This window comes from Podarcis gaigeae, assembly GCF_964106915.1.
Source record: "Podarcis gaigeae genome assembly, chromosome: 7".
NCBI lineage: Eukaryota > Metazoa > Chordata > Lepidosauria > Squamata > Lacertidae > Podarcis > Podarcis gaigeae.
This window is the reverse complement of record NC_139683.1, coordinates 45,698,686-45,716,906: the sequence shown is the minus strand read 5'-3', so window position 1 is coordinate 45,716,906 and position 18,221 is coordinate 45,698,686. Positions and strand designations below refer to the sequence as shown.

Sequence of the window (18,221 nt, the reverse complement as noted above, 5' to 3'; positions counted from 1 at the left end):
GCAAGTGATGCCACAACCTTCTTTTATCTGGAAATGCCAGGGATTAAACCAGGGACTTCACAGCATGCAAAGCATGAGCTGTGGCCTCTTCACTAATGGCTAGGGGCTAAATGTTAGAGACTTTGGAAGGATCTTAAACCTAACAAATCACACAGACAAAATTTTAAAAGAATGCCCTATATCCCTCAGTGGCAGTACCTTACAGTTCTTTACCTCGGACAAGCACCCAAAATTACTTCCCCTTTTAAATTGAAATTTACACAAACTTTCTTTGAAATGTGACATTGCAGGAAAGAGTGGTATTTAAAAAGTTTGACACTGGCCTACATTTCTTTTATTATTAGCCAATTTGGCTTCTGATTTTAGAAGTCTAAGCAGAAGCTAGCTTAAAGAGCATTCCTAGGGAGTACAGCTAGGTTCAAGTGACAATTGCATGATTTCACTTGTAGTTATCTGTTAATATTGCAAGCAGATCAGGGTTAACAACTGTACAGTACGGAGTTCAGGGTTCATGAAAACAAGCAGAGCAGATTCCAGGAAAGTAGCAAGTTGCATAGTTCATAAGAATGATACTTTATTGAGGAGGGAGAAATGAAGTATCTAGATCCCAACCAACTTTTATATTCTGACACAGCACCTTTGCTCTATGCAGCACCCGTCAATGTCTGCGTGTCTTTCTGCTTAGATAGATAAAGTACATATCTTTGTAGGAAAGTAGCCTTTTACTACGAATCATCCGTATAACAGAGTGTATGCACATCTCACAAAACTTAAATGAATGCATTGAAAACATTCTTTTCAGTAGTTTTTATCACCTCCAAAGGTGAACAATTTCCACACACTCAGTTCCACACTCCCTTATTTATTGTTTATCCAGTGAGGAAGAGGGACGCAGGTGGTGCTGTGGGTTAAACAACAGAGCCTAGGAGTTGCCGATCAGAAGGTCGGCGGTTCGAATCCTCGCGACGGGATGAGCTCCCATTGCTCGGTCCCTGCTCCTGCCAACCTAGCAGTTCGAAAGCACGTCAAAGTGCAAGTAGATAAATAGGTACCGCTCCGGCGGGAAGGTAAACGGCGTTTCCGTGCGCTGCTCTGGTTCGCCAGAAGTGGCTTAATCATGCTGGCCACATGACCTGAAAGCTGTATGCCGGCTCCCTTGGCCTATAGAGCGAGATGAGCATCACTGGACCTAATGAGGAAGAAGGAATAATGCCCCCTCCAGGGCCTCTCCTTTTCCCTTCCCCCACTTTGTTGCCCCAAATTGAAGAGTCCAAGATGAAAAGGGTGAAGAACTTTAAACTAGTGTTTCTAATAAACAGTAATGAATAAATTATGGCATTTGTTCTATTTGAAGCACCCCGTTTGCAAAATACTGACAGTATTTTGATTTGGCAAAAAATGTTCAATAAAAAGAAGTGCAGATGCTTTAAGTTGCTTTGCGACTCCTAGTTGCTGGGTTCTCTCCTACCCACCCCCCCGTCGTTGCTTCTCTACCGGGGCAAACACTAGACAAGCATGGTGAGGGAAAAGTGGACCTGCTGCCTTAAGTAGGGAAGGGCAGTAACTCTTGTGGCAAAGCATCCGCCGGGAGTACAGAAGCGCCCAGCTTCAAACCCCGAGACATAGCGCCTGCCTGAAACCCTGAGAACCGCTGCTGCCAGTCAGTGCAGGCTACGCTGAGCTAGATGGACCTGCGCGGGGGGTAGGCTGGTCCAGAGCTTCCTGCGCTACTTCAGATGGTCCGCCAACAAATAGCCCGCCAGGAAGAAAGCGGGAAGAGGGGAGTCTTTTCCGGCAAGGAGGGAAGGAAATCCCCCTCAGAGGCGGAGAGCAAGAGAGTCGCCAGCGCAGCCTCCGGCCACCAGGGGCAGCTCCGTCCCGCCAAAAGCACCTCGGCCGAGCCGGTCGCAGACGCCGGGGGAGAACAAACAGAAAACGAAGCCGGTCGGAAGGCGGGCGCGGCGGCCAAGTATGACCCCTCCGACTTTCCGTTTCTCTTTCCCGCCGCTTGCCTCCAGCCACCGAGCAGCTGCCTCAGGTAACAAGAGCGCGCCCGGCTGAGGCGGAGCTCCCTCCCGGCCGCTTGACTCCCCCCCAGCGCCTCTTTCCCTCCGGACTCTTGTAAGCCTCCTCTTCCTCCATAGCCCGAAGCCGCATACCTCCGCCCTGTATCCCTCCGCAACCACAGCGAGCCAACCAAAGATGCCGCCACCGCCGCTTCTGCGGTTAAACTTGCCCGACCTCAGCGCGGGAGCAGGAACAAGGAGCCCCACCCTATAAACTAGTCCGACTCCGGTTTTGAGGCTGGGCCTTGGGAGCTGGGGGCCACCTTGCGCGGGAGCTGGGGGGAAAAGAGGACCCTCCTCTTCCCCTTCCTATCACCCTTTTGAAAAAGCCGCTCTTTTCAAACTCCGAAGGAGCGCGCGCGCTGCGCTTTCCGGGGGCGGGTCCGCGTATCACGTGGAGGCTTTGTTTTTGTTCCCCCCTCCTCTTCCTTCTCTCACCCACTAGCCGGGTAGCCGGCTAAGAGCTTCAGGTCAGGCCACGTGCTGAATGAAGAACTTTCCTTCCTATATCGCTTTGCCCTGCATCTTGTTCGATGTTCGCCTCTTGCAATGCTACTGAAGATGCAAAACAAACCCATAGTTTTCTGGGCTGTGTTGAAGGCACAGGAGCTCTGTCAGGTAGATATGGGGCAGGGGCGAGGGGAGTTTATTTATCTGTTTTACTCTCTTAACTGCCAGATGTGGAGAATACAGGAAGATTTTTAAAGCTCAGCTGTGATCTGTTTAACTTCAAATCGTGTGCTCTGAAAGGGAGGCGGAGGGGGAATCTTGCACTGAAATGAGTGTCTGTAAAAGCAGGAGTATGTGACCTTTCAGGCATTGTTGGATACCAGCAGCGTTGGAAACTCCAATTATTCTAGGCAGTGCTTTTTTCTGGGGGTACGCAGAGGGACCCATACCCCTAAACATTCTGTGAATCTTAAGTTTGGCCTCATTGAGGGGCAGTATTTCAGTATGAGTAGGAAAATGAGAGTACCCCTAAACATTTTTAAAGAAAAAAAGCATTAGTTCTAGGTGCATTTTTGCAACTGGGAATTTCATAAGCGCAAGCAGTTCCTGAGCTCTGGGTGCAGTATTACACCTGCTGGTGAACTTCTGGACTTCCCTAAAATATCAGTAAAATGTACTCTTAGAACTTTAAAATAAATGGTCTTAGTCTTGGTTTTTACTCCCACAGAAAAATGGCACAAGTGAGGCATGTTCACCAGTGAGGGCGCGGCAACGCAGTCTCTGAACAGTGTGAATTGGTACTTATAGAAGGAAATTGCATGTCATGTACTGGAAACAGTCTTTCAATTACCTTGAAATACCTTGTACCTATTAACAGATGGGTGACTGCTATTCTGTTGCAGCAGAAACAACAAGGACCCTTGTAGCACCTTAAAGATGGAACACATTTATTATTGCATAAGCTTTTATAGACTAGTGTCCATTCCATGCATCTGTTGAAGTCATATGCCTCAGTGATTGTATTAGTTTTTAAAAGTGCCACAAGACTGTAGTTGTTACTTGTACCTGATGCCCTGGGCACTAGGCTACAGGTTCCAGAGGAAACAAGTTAGTTCAAGGCCACTTAGCTTGAGCTAATTACTATTCAGGCTATACAAGGGTATCATCATCATCATCACCATTCATTTCGTTTATGTACTGCTTTTCAGCCCAAAGGCCCCCGCAGCATATTAAAGCAAGCTATGCAATAGAATACAGTAACATGCCATAAAGGAAACTATGCAGTAGAATACAGTAGCATGCCATAAATCAATCAGCAAGTAAAACAATCAGCAAGTAAAACAATACAAGGCAATAAAATTGTAGCATACAGACAAAAGAAAGACTTCCTGAACTAGAAGATTAAAGGATGCTGTTACCAAATGTGCATACCTGTATAATACATAATACATCCCCGTATTGCTTCCCCTGCTGGAAGAAAAGGAGCTTAAGGGAACAAGAAAGCAACCATGTGTTTTTCCAGCTGTTGCAAGTCATACACTGTAAATGTTTTCAACCTGTCATTGCAGGCATCTAATTTTCTTTTTAAAATAAATCAGCGGTGTGATGTAAAACTAAAAGAGTGGCAAACAGCAGGAACTGCATAAAGACAAGTGAAACACTCAATACAGAAAACACAAGATGAGCACCTCTGGAGGAACTTGTGGAAGTCCAAACTCCACAGAACCTGCTCCTGATTACTTCAAGGAATTGTGGTCCAAATTGAAGGAATGCCATGATAAAGAAGTAAAAGGTAATATTATGGTTGCTGATCTATAACAGGCCAGTGTGTTTACCAAATAAATACATCATAATTAGCTCTTGATCAGCTGGTATTTGTGCCTTGTTCAGAGAACATTTGGTGAAAACATAGCAAGATGTTAATCATGTGGTGGGGTGTGTATGATAATTGCAGATGAATGTGGGTTGATGTTGAGTTGATATTGTTTGACTAGACCTGATCTTTTCAATGTTCAGTTCCTTAAGCAGAATGTTTTGTACCTAGACATACTGAAGTTTTGAACACTCTGGCAACTGAATAATCTTAAAATAAGATTTCCTGGTTTATCAGTCTTTCTCCTGCTGGATTTTTTACAATGAACTGTGAAACAGAGTTAATATTTTGCAGAATGCTGATGTAGTTTCCAGTCTAAATCCTCACCAGAGTATCTATGATGTAGAAATTGAGCAAGGTGTACGGTGTACATGATAAGTATTTTCTAGCTGTTGTTCTTGGTATGTAGAAGTGACAATGAAACCACAAGAGATCCTTTATGGAGACCCTGATGGAGCTAATCATGCAGAACAAATCTATGCATTTTAAGTGAGAACTTAGTCCCTTTCAATTGGACATAGACTCTTGTGTCTTATAAGATCGCAGCCCCAGTCTCATAAGAGGAGATATATCTTACACACATGCACACATGCCAGAAGTAGCAGCTGTGAGTCTTCATGCATTTGCATTCTATATGCAGACAGAATTATGCAACTCATTCCCAGGAATGCCAGCAATATTAACAGGAAACATCAGAGTTGTTGTTGTTATTATTATTATTATTATTATTATTATTATTATTATTACAATTAATTTATTAATTGCCTTCCAAAGTGCCGTCTCAAGGCAGTTTACACATAAGATAATTAAAAACGGGTAAAAACAACAACTATATTTAAGGGGCAGGAAGAAAACCAACAGCTGATTTCGCCTAGCAAACTAGCCTATACAGTACAATGGTACCTCGGTCTACAAACAGTCCTGTTAACAAACTATTCGAGAAACGAACTCTGCAAAACCAGAAGTAGGTGTCCAGTTAGTGAACTTTGCCTCGGAAGACGAATGGTGGAAAGGCACCGGTGGCGGGAGGCCTCAGTAGGGAAAGCGTGTCTCGGTTTAAGAATGCTTTGGTTTAAGAAGGGACTTCTGGAACAAATTAAGTTCGTAAACCGAGGTACCACTGTATTGGGGAACAGATACATCCAAATAACAGGCTGTGTTTTGCCTGTTGCAGAAAACGCTGTCCAATCTACTAGGGATACCAAGGATTGTAGCAGGTCAGATTAAAATCCAATAGATATCTGGGATAAGTGATATCTGGGAATGTTGCACATAGAATAATTAAAACAGCCCAGGTTAATGCATTCAACAATATAGCAGAAGTCTACGCTTCCTTGCTGCAGTTACCCCACCCTCTCACTTGGATTAAGGGAGCCTGATAAAAGATGGGGTGTGAGAGGCATAGTAATTTCCTCAATATATTTTACCTTCTATAGGCCACAAATCATTTACTGAACTTGCTAGGTTTATTAGCTTTAATCCTTTTGGCTCACTTCATTCTTCAGCTGAGTTTTTACAGTGGGTGGAATGTCGTCAGTGAGGCACATGCTGAGACATTATCAACTCAGGATTTTGCAATCTAAGGAGTGCCTTTATGTCATTAAGCCAAATAACAGAAAACTTAAGTAAAAAAATAATAATCTGTCTAATGTTCTTTTGCAGTTTGGAATAATAAAAACTTGGGGATGCCCTTTCAAAAATACATAGGCTGTATCTTCTTGGAAATAGGTCCCCCTGGAATAAATGACGCTGAATAAATCTAGTTAGATTGACTATGGGTGTGTCAGTGCAGCCTTGCCATAAGGCAGATTTTTTCATGCCTAAACCTTTGTTTCTATGTTCTACACAGTGATTAGTAAAGTTAGATGCTGCATGAGTACATCAAAGACATGCCTGAAGGATAGTTAATTTTTGCAAAAGGTGGGGTCCCTCCTATAGCACTGGGTACAGTGATATTTAAGACACATCAAACACAGACTTGCCTGGACTTTGCTTGTTTCTGAAGTCTATAAATATGAATTAAAGCTGACTCATGAATTTTGAATTCTAAATGTCAGCAAAATTGACAGTAGCCAGAGAAATAAGTGCCTGGTGCTTACACTGGTTGTACTGTGTCATTTTGTTGTTTTTCCATGTGCAAACTTCATCCTTGTGCTACCAAGAAAATAATCAAATGATGATGATATGTTTCTTCTAATTTTTAACAACATCTTTTGGAGGAAAATACAGTCTAATAAGTTGCATACTACACTTAGTGCTTCAGACGCAACCTTCATTGCATGTCACAACTTTTCTCTCTGCTTTGGTTCATAGCTTCAATTAGACAAATTTATTGTTGTATGATGATGAACTCACAAGCCTGATTATCAGAATAAAAGCACAGGATATTAACATGGTTATGAAAAACCTTCCCAGAAGTTATGCTAAGGATGGAACTACAGTGGTACCTCGGTTTTCGAACATAATCTGTTCTACAAGACCATTCGAGTTCCGAAATGTTCGAAAACTGAAACTCAATAGCTGACAGCTAGGCTTCAGGGTCTTGCACTCAGCGGAAGCCACGTTTCCTGTTCGACTTCCGAGGTGCGTTCGAAAATTGAAGCATTTACTTCTGGGTTTGCGGCGTTCAAGTTCTGAAACGTTCGTCAACGGAGACGTTCGAAAACTGAGGTACCACTGTATATATTATGTCAGTGTAAGGGAGGAATTGGCAAACCTTTCCCTTGTAATCCATCCCGATCGCTTCTCCTCCCCCCCCCAACATTCCACACCACGCATCCAACTCTGAAACCTGAAATAAATCAAATTGGGTGACGTGGGTATGTGTGTGAAGTACAGGGAAGAGGGTTGTGGAGGAGAATCAGTGGATGAGCATGGATAAGACAACTCACCACTCACCCTCCAGTTTCCCCCACAAATGCCCAAACATTACTGTTGAACAGTAAACACTCATTTGGGAAATGTGTGTAATGTGTAGTTCCACCCTTTGCAGAATTTCATAGGTTATAATTCAGTTTAATCTAACCTAAATGAAAACTGTGTGCGCAGCAAGCTGGCAGATATAAGTAAGTGGTAAATCTTACTCTTCCCATGCATTTAATGGGTATTGGTCTGTGTTCTCTGTCTCTCATACATTTTTTTGGAAGACACAAGGCTGTTAAGGCAAGTTTACTTACTTTTTAAAAATCTCATTAGGACTAATATGATTTAAGCACAAATACTACATCTTTGATGGGTTATGAGGCAGTCTGTTTTATTGAAAGAATAGTGGAGAAAAAAATAAAATACAACAGACTTCATACCCGAATTCTAATTTATTGATTTAGGATTGCTCCAGAAAGATTTCTGAAATATTCTGATAATTCCTGAATTCAGGCGAAGTAGTATTACTATACTTTTGCCTTCGTAGTACAGCTTATTCAGTAGCAACTGAGGCTGCTAGTGTTAAAATACCAAAACCTGTGCCAAACAGACTACCTGTTCTTACAGGAGCCTCATTGTTGTGCAGTCTCATTCCTTCTGATGGGTGTGGAGAAGGATTAAAGTAGAGCACTTTATTAGGGGTCTTAATTCCAGATATCTAATTGTGTTGCCAAATTGCAGCCACATTTTAAGAAAAACTATTTCCTAACTGATCTACATGATCAAGCATATTCGAGTGCTTAAAGAGATAAGAGCCCTCCTTTCCTGTCTTCCCTTAATTTTTCTTTTGAAGTCATTTTCATGCATTTTCTATTTTGCCTTTCTTCTGTAATGGGACATGGCATTAATGTGTGGTATGACTGTTGCTTTCAAAACAGAAGCATGAGCTCTGGTGAATTTGATTTTTTAAAAGCAATCAGTAGTAGTCACCATTCATCCAGCTATGGTTCAGGAATGTAACAGCCTTGATTACCGGGATCAATAAATTTCGGCCAGCCTTAGTAACTAGCCCCCCAAAAATGCCCAGAACCCTGACCAAGGGGAGCTGGTGAAACAGAAGAGTGAAATAGTTCTTGCATTCATGTTGCACCAATTCTCTTTTCCATCTGGAGTGCTAGCAACTTCTTAGCTAGATTTCTATAATGTGCTTTTTTTCAGGGCTACCCTTGGAGACAGCATCCTAGGAACCATTGGTTCATTACCTTCTTTTGAGAACTGAAGTAACTGAAAAACAAACTATAAATTTCTGAAATAACTTGTTCAGAACAATAACCCTATAATTTAGCTCCAAATGTATGCATTTGTTGGTAGTTTCTACATATACGTATAAAGACATTATTCTTCACTAATTTGTATATGGGAGTTCAAAATATAAATTATTGCTTTTCTGTTTCTCTTTCATTAGGATTACTGGCAAAGATCACCAAGCTGAAAACAGAAAGGTGTTTGTAAGTATCTCCTCATATGCTATAATTCTTAATTTGATGGAAATAGTTGCATTTACTAACTGGTCCTCAGAGGCTGGTTTTTCAGACAGAGCCTACTATCTCCTTTTCTAGGAATGATAAAGCAAAAGGTTAAGGACAATATTGCAGGGATTGTAATAGAGGCAACATTTCTTATGTTTAGCAATCAGTTACATTAAAACTGCAGTACTATGCACACTTTCTTTGGAACAAGTCTCATGGAACTTGGTTGAATTTACTTCTAAATTCATCAAGTCTTGCTGAAGCAGAACCAGCATGATTTCTGCAAGGGTAAGTCCTGTCTCACTAACCTTGTAGAATATCAGCAAGGATGTAGATATAGGTGTACTTTTAAAACGCCTTTGATAAAGTCACTTGTCAAAGCCTTGAATAAGCTTTGGAGTTAAGGAATAATAGGAGAGGTCCGCTTATGGCTCTGTAACTGGTTAAGCAGCAGAAAGCAGAGAATAGGAATAAATAGTTCTCCAATAGTTCTCCAACTTAAAGTTGTAGAAAGTAACCTCTTAATGGATCATTATTGAGACTAGTGTTTAAGATTGTTGAAATAAAAAGGGATTGTGAATGTGAGGGCTATCCAATCTGGGTGAATAGGCTGAAAAGGATTTGGGAAAGGGCAATCAAAACGATGAAGGGGCTGGAACAACTTCCCTATGAGCAAAGGTTGTAACCTTTGGGGCTCTTTAGTGTAGGGGAAAAGTGCGTAAGGAGAGATAGGATAGAAGTGGGCAAGAATTAGGCAAGTGTGGAGAAAGTGGATAGGGAGGATTTTTTCTCTCCACCTCTCATAATACTAAATCCCTGGGCCATCCAATGGAAGATTCAGGACAGACAAAAGCACATAGTCACACAGCACATAGTCGTGGAGGCTGTGTTTAGCCTTCACTGTTGGGCTGCAGTGTGCCCTTGAATGCCAGCGGCTAAGAATCACAAGTGAGGAGAGTATCATTGTACTCAGGCCCTGCATTCAAGCTTCCCTGTGACTACAGAATGCTGGATTATATGGTCCTTTGGCCTAATCCCACAGGGCTCTTCTTATGTTTCTAAGTAACTTGTGTAGGATAAGTTGCTAATGTTTCGGGGCGGGGGGGGGGAGAGAGAGATACATCTGCTAAGTTCATTTCAGCCTGTACACAAATTTCCAAAAACATTTCTGTACTCCAATTTAAACTTTGTTGTAGAGTGATTGTGTTTGGAATAATATTGTCATGTATATCTCCTTGTTAAAAAGTTTCCATCCTCAGCTCAGAGTTGGTGGAAGATGGGTATTATTGATGACTTTCTCTTGAGATTTAATACATACCAAGCTAAATGGCTTAATTATTACTTGCTGGAATCATCCTACAAGTAGTGCATTGTAGATATAACAGTCTTCTATAGGAGTTCTTGTTCTCCCCAACTCTTTCTGAATACCTGAGGTTTAATATTTCAGCACTGATAACCAGCCAGACAATGAGCTCCTTATGCTGCACCCTGGTTCAGCGGTGAGGCTAATGGTCTTGGAAATGCAGGGTCAGGGACCACTCATTAGGGAGGCTATTTTCATAGCTGAAGAGCTTGTCAGTTTTGTCAAGCAGCATCATGACCATCATGCACTATTTTTTCTCTCTTTTTACGCTTTTTGCTCCGTTCTTAGAATGTGAGTGTACTTAGAGCCAAGTGATCCTACCCATGCTTCATTCACAGTAAATACTCTGTGTTCAGTGACATATATTTCCTAGCAAGTGACTTCATTACAACAAAGTAGCCTGAACATGTTTACTCAGAAGTAGGTCTGAGTGAGTTTAATGCAATTTGCTCTCAGGTAAGTTTGCTTAGAAATTCTGCTTTAATGTAATATAAGTGCTGCTTAGCTTTAGAATAAATTCTAGCTTTAGACTAAAATTGGAAGCTTTTTGAGCCACAAGTGGCACTTTTATGCATGATTAGAGGATTGCATTCAGTTGCCTAGGCCACCATGTTGTGCATTTCTTATGCTGTCTTAGGTGGCTACTTTCTTTACTGGCACAATCACTATGCCTATAACAGGCATTCAGGTTTGTGTATGAGAAACTCAAGCTGGAAATCTATTTAGTGTTTGTTTGATCTGCATGCTTTGCATACTTAACTGGAAGCAACCCCCTTTTGGATATAGTGAGAATTTATTCTTAGTAAACATACATAGGATAGCAGGATAGCACTATTGTTTAAAGTACTGTCAGTACAGTATCGCTGTAAGGTTCCCTTTGTTTCACGTGAGTAAGAAATACTGGTTTGCCTAATGCCACCCAGTAGCTGTTCATAGCTGAGCTGCAAGCTTAAGTCCCTAAGATATAGCAGCTTCTAAAGCAAGTCTGGAAAACTACTACACACTCCAGTCAGTTTTGAATAGAACTGTTTATATTTGGTGTCTGTTGTTCTCAAAGCTTGACTGCCAGCATTTAAAAAGAGGAGCCAGATCAGTTGTTGCTCCTGTTTATATGGCTTCCATGTTATCCTCACATAATTGCAGTTATTGTTAGTAAAAATCCTTCTTGCATTAGTTAAATTGTGTTTGTTTTATTGCCACTGACTAAATCTAACAAAAACCAGCCCTGCTTGAGTTGCAGAGAACTGCTTGAGTTGCAGAGAGCTAAATGGTGTGCCCAAGAGGATTGTACATTTCCCACCTGCACACCCGTTTGTTATTAGATGTGGGCCTTCCATCCCACCCCTTTTCTAAGATCAGGCCAATACCATGTGTAAATGTGCAGTGCTGCCACCACTGCATTTAATTTAGGCTCCTTCAGAAAGACAACATATAAATTGAATAAATTAAACAAATAATAGTTTGGCCAGACTATTACAGTCGTACCTTGGAAGTCGAACGGAATCCATTCCGGAAGTCGGTTCAACTTCCAAAGCGTGACTTCTGGTTGGCTCCTGTAGCCAATTGGAAGCTACAGAAGCCTCGTCGGACGTTCGGCTTCCAAAAATAGTTCACAGACCAGAACAGTCACTTCTGGGTTTGCAACATTCGGGAGCCAAAACATTCGGGAACTAAGCTGTTTGACTTTCAAGGTATGACTGTATTTGTTTATCTGATTCCACCATGTTCTCCCTGCTCTATAAACCAATCTGGGACGTAACTACCACACATTATATTAAATGTGTAGAGTGTAGCATCAATCTTTCTTCTCTATTTTTAATGCTGAGCATAAGGGACTCTGATTTTCACTGAGACCATGGGAGTGTCTTTTCTGAGGGTCATTTCCATGTTGTAGGGGGTTCATGGGATCACAGCTAAGGGGAAGAAATTGTTAAACCTCCCTATGTACTGCTTCTTTTTTAAAAAAATTGTGAGCATCCTATCCATACATGTAGGAGAACTTCACCATTCTGATTCATTAAGGTTTCATAGCTGTATGCTCCTGCCTGAGAGTAAACTCCACTGAACACACTGGGACTTGTGAGAAAACCTGCATAGGCTTGCACTGTAATTTGGTTATCTTTTCTCATTTAAATAATTCCCTGCAGCCCATTCTAATGCAAAGTTTTCCTTGACAGAAAACACATGTGCAGAATAGCTATAATTTTGTTGTACTATGCTACCACTTCCCTCTTCCATCAAGCACCATCCTTCTCCTCTGTCAAATTCATGTTACTTATAGTGGAAGCCAATGGAACTGTGACCATGTGAGTAATGTGCTTTGTACTGCAGATGAGTCGTTTTATTAGTCTGGTTAGCACAGTTTTCTTACTTTAACTTTAATATGATTTCTGCTTAATGAAAATGCATTTATCACATAGACAATTGCTGTAAATTAATTTTCATATACGTTTAGGGATGCAGAAAGACTCGAAGAGTTTTACACCAAAAACCAGCAGCTTAGAGAGCAACAAAAATCATTGCATGAAACAATTACAGTTTTAGAAGACCGGTAAGTAGAAATTACCCCATTTTGATGGTAAGGTTTAGCCATAATTTTTCTTTTTTTGAAAGCCCTGCCGATTAGATTATTGTTTGCTGCTTGTATGTCAAACTCAGTAGTAAACAGCTTACTAAATGGAAGAGGTGATAATGGATGCTCTCCCTGACTATTTTAAGTTTTGAAATCAAAGCCTTTTGATTTGTATTGGACAACTTTTTTCAAGGACTTGGAAGTTCATTCAGTGCTATGAAGCATGTAACCTTGTATGGTGTGTGTGTCAAGAAATAAGTTCAAATAGATGTATTCTAACTTGATCATCCAGAACAATTTTGTTGTTCTGCAGGTAGGAAAGATGTAGAAGGAAGGTCTTTGATAGTAAAATCAGAAGTGTGCTTCTGATTGCCATGTATCAAAAAAGGTGTTTCACATTAATAATAATAAGAATGGTTGATAGCCAAGATTTTAAAATTCTAGATCATCTATGCCACTTCAGGTTGTAATCCTAAACACACTTACTAAGGAGTAATTTCCACTGGGCGTTTATGGCCCCTTGTGCAGTGGTTCACTATTAAGTAAATACTTTGGGCCCCCTGTTTTTCAAAAGCTAAGCCATGGACCTCCTACTTTTGAAATTTTGATAGATCAGTGGTATGCCCTGAGTTATCTAGTACTTAAAAAAATATTATGCTTATCTAACATATCGTTATCTTCTAATTTCTATAGGTTAAGAGCAGGATTATGTGATCGTTGTGCAGTAACTGAAGAGCATATGAAGAAAAAACAGCAGGAATTTGAAAATATTCGGCAACAGAACCTCAAGCTGATTACAGAACTGAGTGAGTTTTATCTTCCTTGAGTCATTTCATAATAATGGGACCTCTTTGCATGTGCTCTGTTATCACACTCTTTTGAGTCAGTAATGGTTAGTTTTTCTATATTTAAATACTACGTTGTTCACAGAAAATGCTTATTATGTCTTATTGACCATTCATTCCCCAAATAGGCTTATACTCATAGGCTCTCCTGTGAGAGCCAATGTGGTGTAGTGGTTAAGAGCGGTAGATTCGTAATCTGGGGAACCGGGTTCGCGTCTCCGCTCCTCCATATGCAGCTGCTGGGTGACCTTGGGCTAGTCACACTTCTTTGAAGTCTCTCAGCCCCACTCACCTCACAGAGTGTTTGTTGTCGGGAAGGAAGGGAAAGGAGAATGTTAGCCGCTTTGAGACTCCTTCGGGTAGTGATAAAGTGGGATATCAAATCCAAACTCCTCCTCCTCCTCATCCTCCTCCTCCTCCTCCTCCTCCTCCTCCTTCTTCTCCATTGTACCTAATATGTGGGAGTGTACAGTTAGCCTCTTAAATTTTGGAATGTCTAATAAAACACTTCTTGCTTTCAAAACTGTTAATATTATAAGATAAAATATAGAGAAGTGCTTTTTTCCTATGGCTTTAAAATGTCAGGAACTACCACAAGCAGAATTTGAGTGAGATTGATTTGTAGCTCAATAATATTTCATTTGGGCTTGACTCTTTGCATAAGATTTGCTCACACACAAAGGTATACAGTGGTGCCTCGCAAGACGAAAATAATTTGTTCCCCGAGTCTTTTCGTCTTGCAATGTTTTTCGTTTTGCAAAGCACGGTCCGTTGCAACTACGCCTCTTCAAGCGGCTTTAGGAAAAAAGCAAACAAACTCGCAAGACGTTTTCGTCTTGCAAAGCAAGTCCATAGGGAAATTCGTCTTGCAAAGCGAAGCAAAAACCGAAAAACCCTTTCGTCTTGTGCGTTTTTCGTTTTGCGAGGCATTCGTCTTGCGGGGCACCACTGTATCCTGCCAAGCTATGGTTTGTTTTTACATCCAAACCTATGGAAGCTTACAAGCCATGGTTAGAGAAGGTACCACCAAATCAAGGTATCAAATCACAGTTTGAAGAGAATTTGCAAACCACAGCTTGTACCAATTGTTGTCTGCCATGGCATCCGAATTCAGAAACCAGTGACATCATCTCAACAGAAGCAGAGCAGCATCACAGGAATTGCTCTGCCTCAAGAAGCTGCTGCACTATAGAAACCAGAGCGAATCATAGTTCTGAGCAGATAGAAAACAATAGGAGACAAATAGTTCTAAATTATTATTTACCATATGTTTGACAGCTCAAAACAGCATTGTGGGTAAGCACTAGCTGTGATTTGCTATGGTGTATGAATTGAGCCAGAGTCTGTTTATTGCTATAGATGCCTAAAGATTCCATCCCAAACCCAGATTATATTTGGTTTATGACTAGCTTGCAGGGTGGAGGGGAAGGAGCCGAACCTTTTCTGTGTTTGACTTGACTTGCTTTAGTCTCCTGGAGGTGTTTGCTCTGCTAGCACCATTATACAGTGCTTCTGCTATACAATTGCTATGTTGATTGTTTGAGGAGTGGAGGATGTTGATATATTTTCCTCCCATTAATCAGGTACTGTTGGATTCAATGAAATTTTGTAATGTTACCACTTTCCCTTTAACGTTATTGTGCTGCTTTGCTTATAGACAAATGGAAAACTCTTCTACATCTTAGGTTCAGGGGCCTTCTAAAGGGAATCAAAGTTCCTGGATATAAACTATTACTTGACTTTCTTGTGAAGGGAGTATAGCTCACAAATGCCCACTAATTTGGATAGCATCATGACTTTGGTCAAGGATAGGATAAAAGGCACATCTTTCCAAACATCACACAAGACAGTAGCACCAGTACTTTTTTAAAATGTCCTTTCCTTTACATCACCAATCTTATTTCTTTCTATTGAGCAATATTCTCATGTGATGAAAAAGTCAATTAGTAAGTAATTTGTTGCTGGATTTCACAGTTAATCAGTGTGATGTAATTAAGTTACAAATTGCATTTATAACATTCTGTTAGTGACTTGGCTGGAACTCTTTATTTAGAATGAAAACAAAATGTATTGGAGTACAAGTACATGCAAGTGAGTTTTTTAGTCATCTAATGGATTTCCTAAGAAGACTGATGAAGAAATAAAACACAACTGGAAATTGCCATGTTATTTCATTATTATTTTTTTGCATATTTCAGTGAATGAAAGAAACAATTTACAGGATGAAAATAAAAAGATTTCTGAACAGCTTCAGAAGATGCAAGAGAAGATAGAGTAAGTATAATTCCTGTTTGTACCTATGCAAATAGATGTAGGGAAAGGTTTGTCCAGGAAGTGATGGATAATGGCGATAACCAAACCACAATAAATCAGATAAACCCTGTCCCATCTCAGTGTAACACCCTCCCTTTCCTGAGAGGGAAGGAGTTTCTCATGGAGTGCTGAAAAGTTGGATACCAGAGTAGCTCCATATCCCAGCACTTTACAAAAAAATGTATCCTACTGTCTTTTAGTTGAGGGAGGTGAGAAGGCAGTGTATCTCATGCCATGCTGCTAAGTTTTGGAGCAGATGGAAACAGTGAAAGAGAGACCTGGTGTTTCTGCTACTCCAGGACAATATAAGAGTCTCTTCTACCTCTGTACTTTGTTCTCCAGCGCCTGTAGGTGACTGGTGGGAGGGGTCATAGCAAAAGGAGTGATCTCTGGTAACTACGAAATATGCTTGGCTGGTAAGCCAAACCAGAACTTGTGAAAGGTTTGGTAAATGAGCCTGTTGTCATTTTCAGCTATTCCTTTATAGTCCCACTGACTCCCTGATCTTTTGTTTATAATTTATGTTTTCACTGCCAATGTCTCAGCCACTTATTTTAGCTTCAACCTGCCAAGACATTCTTTGTTCTGTCCACCATTTGCCTTTTTATTAGCACCTTCTGCCAGGTTCCCTCCTTTTAATCCAGGCATAGGCAAACTCCGGCCCTCCTGATGTTTGGGACTACAATTCCCATCATCCCTGACCACTGGTCCTGTTAGCTAGGGATGATGGGAATTGTAGTCCCAAACATCTGGCGGTCCGGAATTTGCCTATGCCTGTTGTAAGTGGCAGTGCCACTCTTTTTCTATAATTTAAAAGGACTAGTTCTGCCTTCTCTAAGGCTACTTTCCCCGATTCAGTTAGGTAGCCGTGTTGGTCTGATGCAGTCAAAGTCCAGTAGCACCATAGAGACCAATTAAGTTTGTTCTGGGTATAAGCTTTCGTGTGCATGCACACTTCTTCAGATACCAATTTCCAGTGACCCTTAATACACTCTTGACAGATCAACACTTTCTGTTTTGTTTTGTTTTGTTTTTTTGTAGTATTTAGATTTCACATTAATTTTGTTTGTTTTTCTTAGGGAGCAAGAGCAATACATGGAAGAGTTCGTTCCAGATTCACCTGTTCAGTCACTTTCAATGGTTAATCAACTGCGCCGAAAACGGGAGAATAGACATGTCCAGTACACAGAACAAAAGGGTCCAGATTTGGAACAGACGGGAAGACCTCATAGTACGCTTTTTCAAAAACTATTTCCCTGCTAAAAATAATAAGAATAATTACAGTTTGAAGGAGGTTCCCTTTATACAATATAAAAATATATAATTCCAAATCCTTCCTTCCTTTTAGGAAACGGTTCTGAATTTTTGGTAGCAGTGCTTCCTTACTAACTTGTCTCAGACTACCACCTAATGGACATTAAAAGTATTTCCATCCTGTCATACCCACAAACAGAGAGCCAGTTATTTTAGAGTTTCCATAACAAGGAATAGTCTTAACTCCCATCAGGTCAGGGGAAAACTGTGTGAGAGGAGCTGCTCCTGAGCTGGGCATTGTTGCTCGCTCTGTTTCTGGATCTGAATATGGGGGGGGGGGGGGGAAATACCTCTAGGCCAGGGGCAGCTCTTGACCAAGCACAAGGCAGAGAACCACCATTGATATTAAGGAGGAATTGCTGTAGGGTGCCATAAATAAACTTCATTTTATAAAGATGCTGTATCTGATTATGACCTTTATTTTTCTCTTTCTAGAGCTTGGGAAGATCCCTCTTTCATCCACCCAAAGGGATGTCTGTCCTGAAGAAGAAGTATTGGTGGCTGATACCTGCGACCCACAGCTCTCCCCAGTATCACGTAAATTTTACAAGTTTTGCCATTATATATTTAAATTAGTGATAGTGGAAAAGAGTACAGTCAGTTTTCCTTGGTAATCAATCTGTACAATTGAAGATTTTTCTTGTTTTACTGCTTAAGAGGTTTTTTTTAATTAAGCAGTTTATAAATATTTTAAATAAATGAAGCTTTTAGTGGAGATCTTTATCCAAGTTCATATCTGTATTTGATCTGAATTTTGTTCTGTTTTGTTTTTGCATATGGAATTGTTTAATTGTTGATGTTTGATGCTTTGAGGTATTTTATGGGGAGCACTTCATGAACGGAATTGAATAAATAAGAAAAACCCTCAGTGTGAAAAGTGCTCTCTACAGTCCTTTGGTCTGTTTATTATTCGTTAGAGGAGACATATGACCAGGACTAGTAGCCCTTTCAGGAATCCTGGAGATTGCCCATTTGCCCAGGCATTTTGCCGAGACTTATGAGGAAACCATTCACCCTCCAAAGCTATAGGGAAG

At 40.8% G+C, this 18,221-nt stretch overlaps 1 protein-coding gene across 4 annotated transcripts in view; it reads left to right on the top strand.

Annotated features, from left to right (window-relative positions):
• The first annotated feature begins 4,172 nt into the window (after nt 1-4,172).
• Nucleotides 4,173-18,221, top strand: part of RBBP8 (RB binding protein 8, endonuclease) — a 32,731-nt gene continuing 18,682 nt past the window's right edge. For 2 of the 4 annotated variants that reach the window (XM_083748243.1, XM_083748241.1), the window contains exons 1-8: nt 4,173-4,308; nt 8,717-8,759; nt 12,321-12,449; nt 12,599-12,694; nt 13,409-13,521; nt 15,759-15,834; nt 16,953-17,104; nt 17,623-17,724. In XM_083748243.1, coding sequence (XP_083604369.1) covers nt 4,197-4,308; nt 8,717-8,759; nt 12,321-12,449; nt 12,599-12,694; nt 13,409-13,521; nt 15,759-15,834; nt 16,953-17,104; nt 17,623-17,724 — 823 coding nt within the window. In that variant the 5' untranslated portion in view covers nt 4,173-4,196. The remainder of the gene's footprint in view (nt 4,309-8,716; nt 8,760-12,320; nt 12,450-12,598; nt 12,695-13,408; nt 13,522-15,758; nt 15,835-16,952; nt 17,105-17,622; nt 17,725-18,221) is intronic. The other 2 variants (XM_083748244.1, XM_083748242.1) reach the window with 1 other exon arrangement.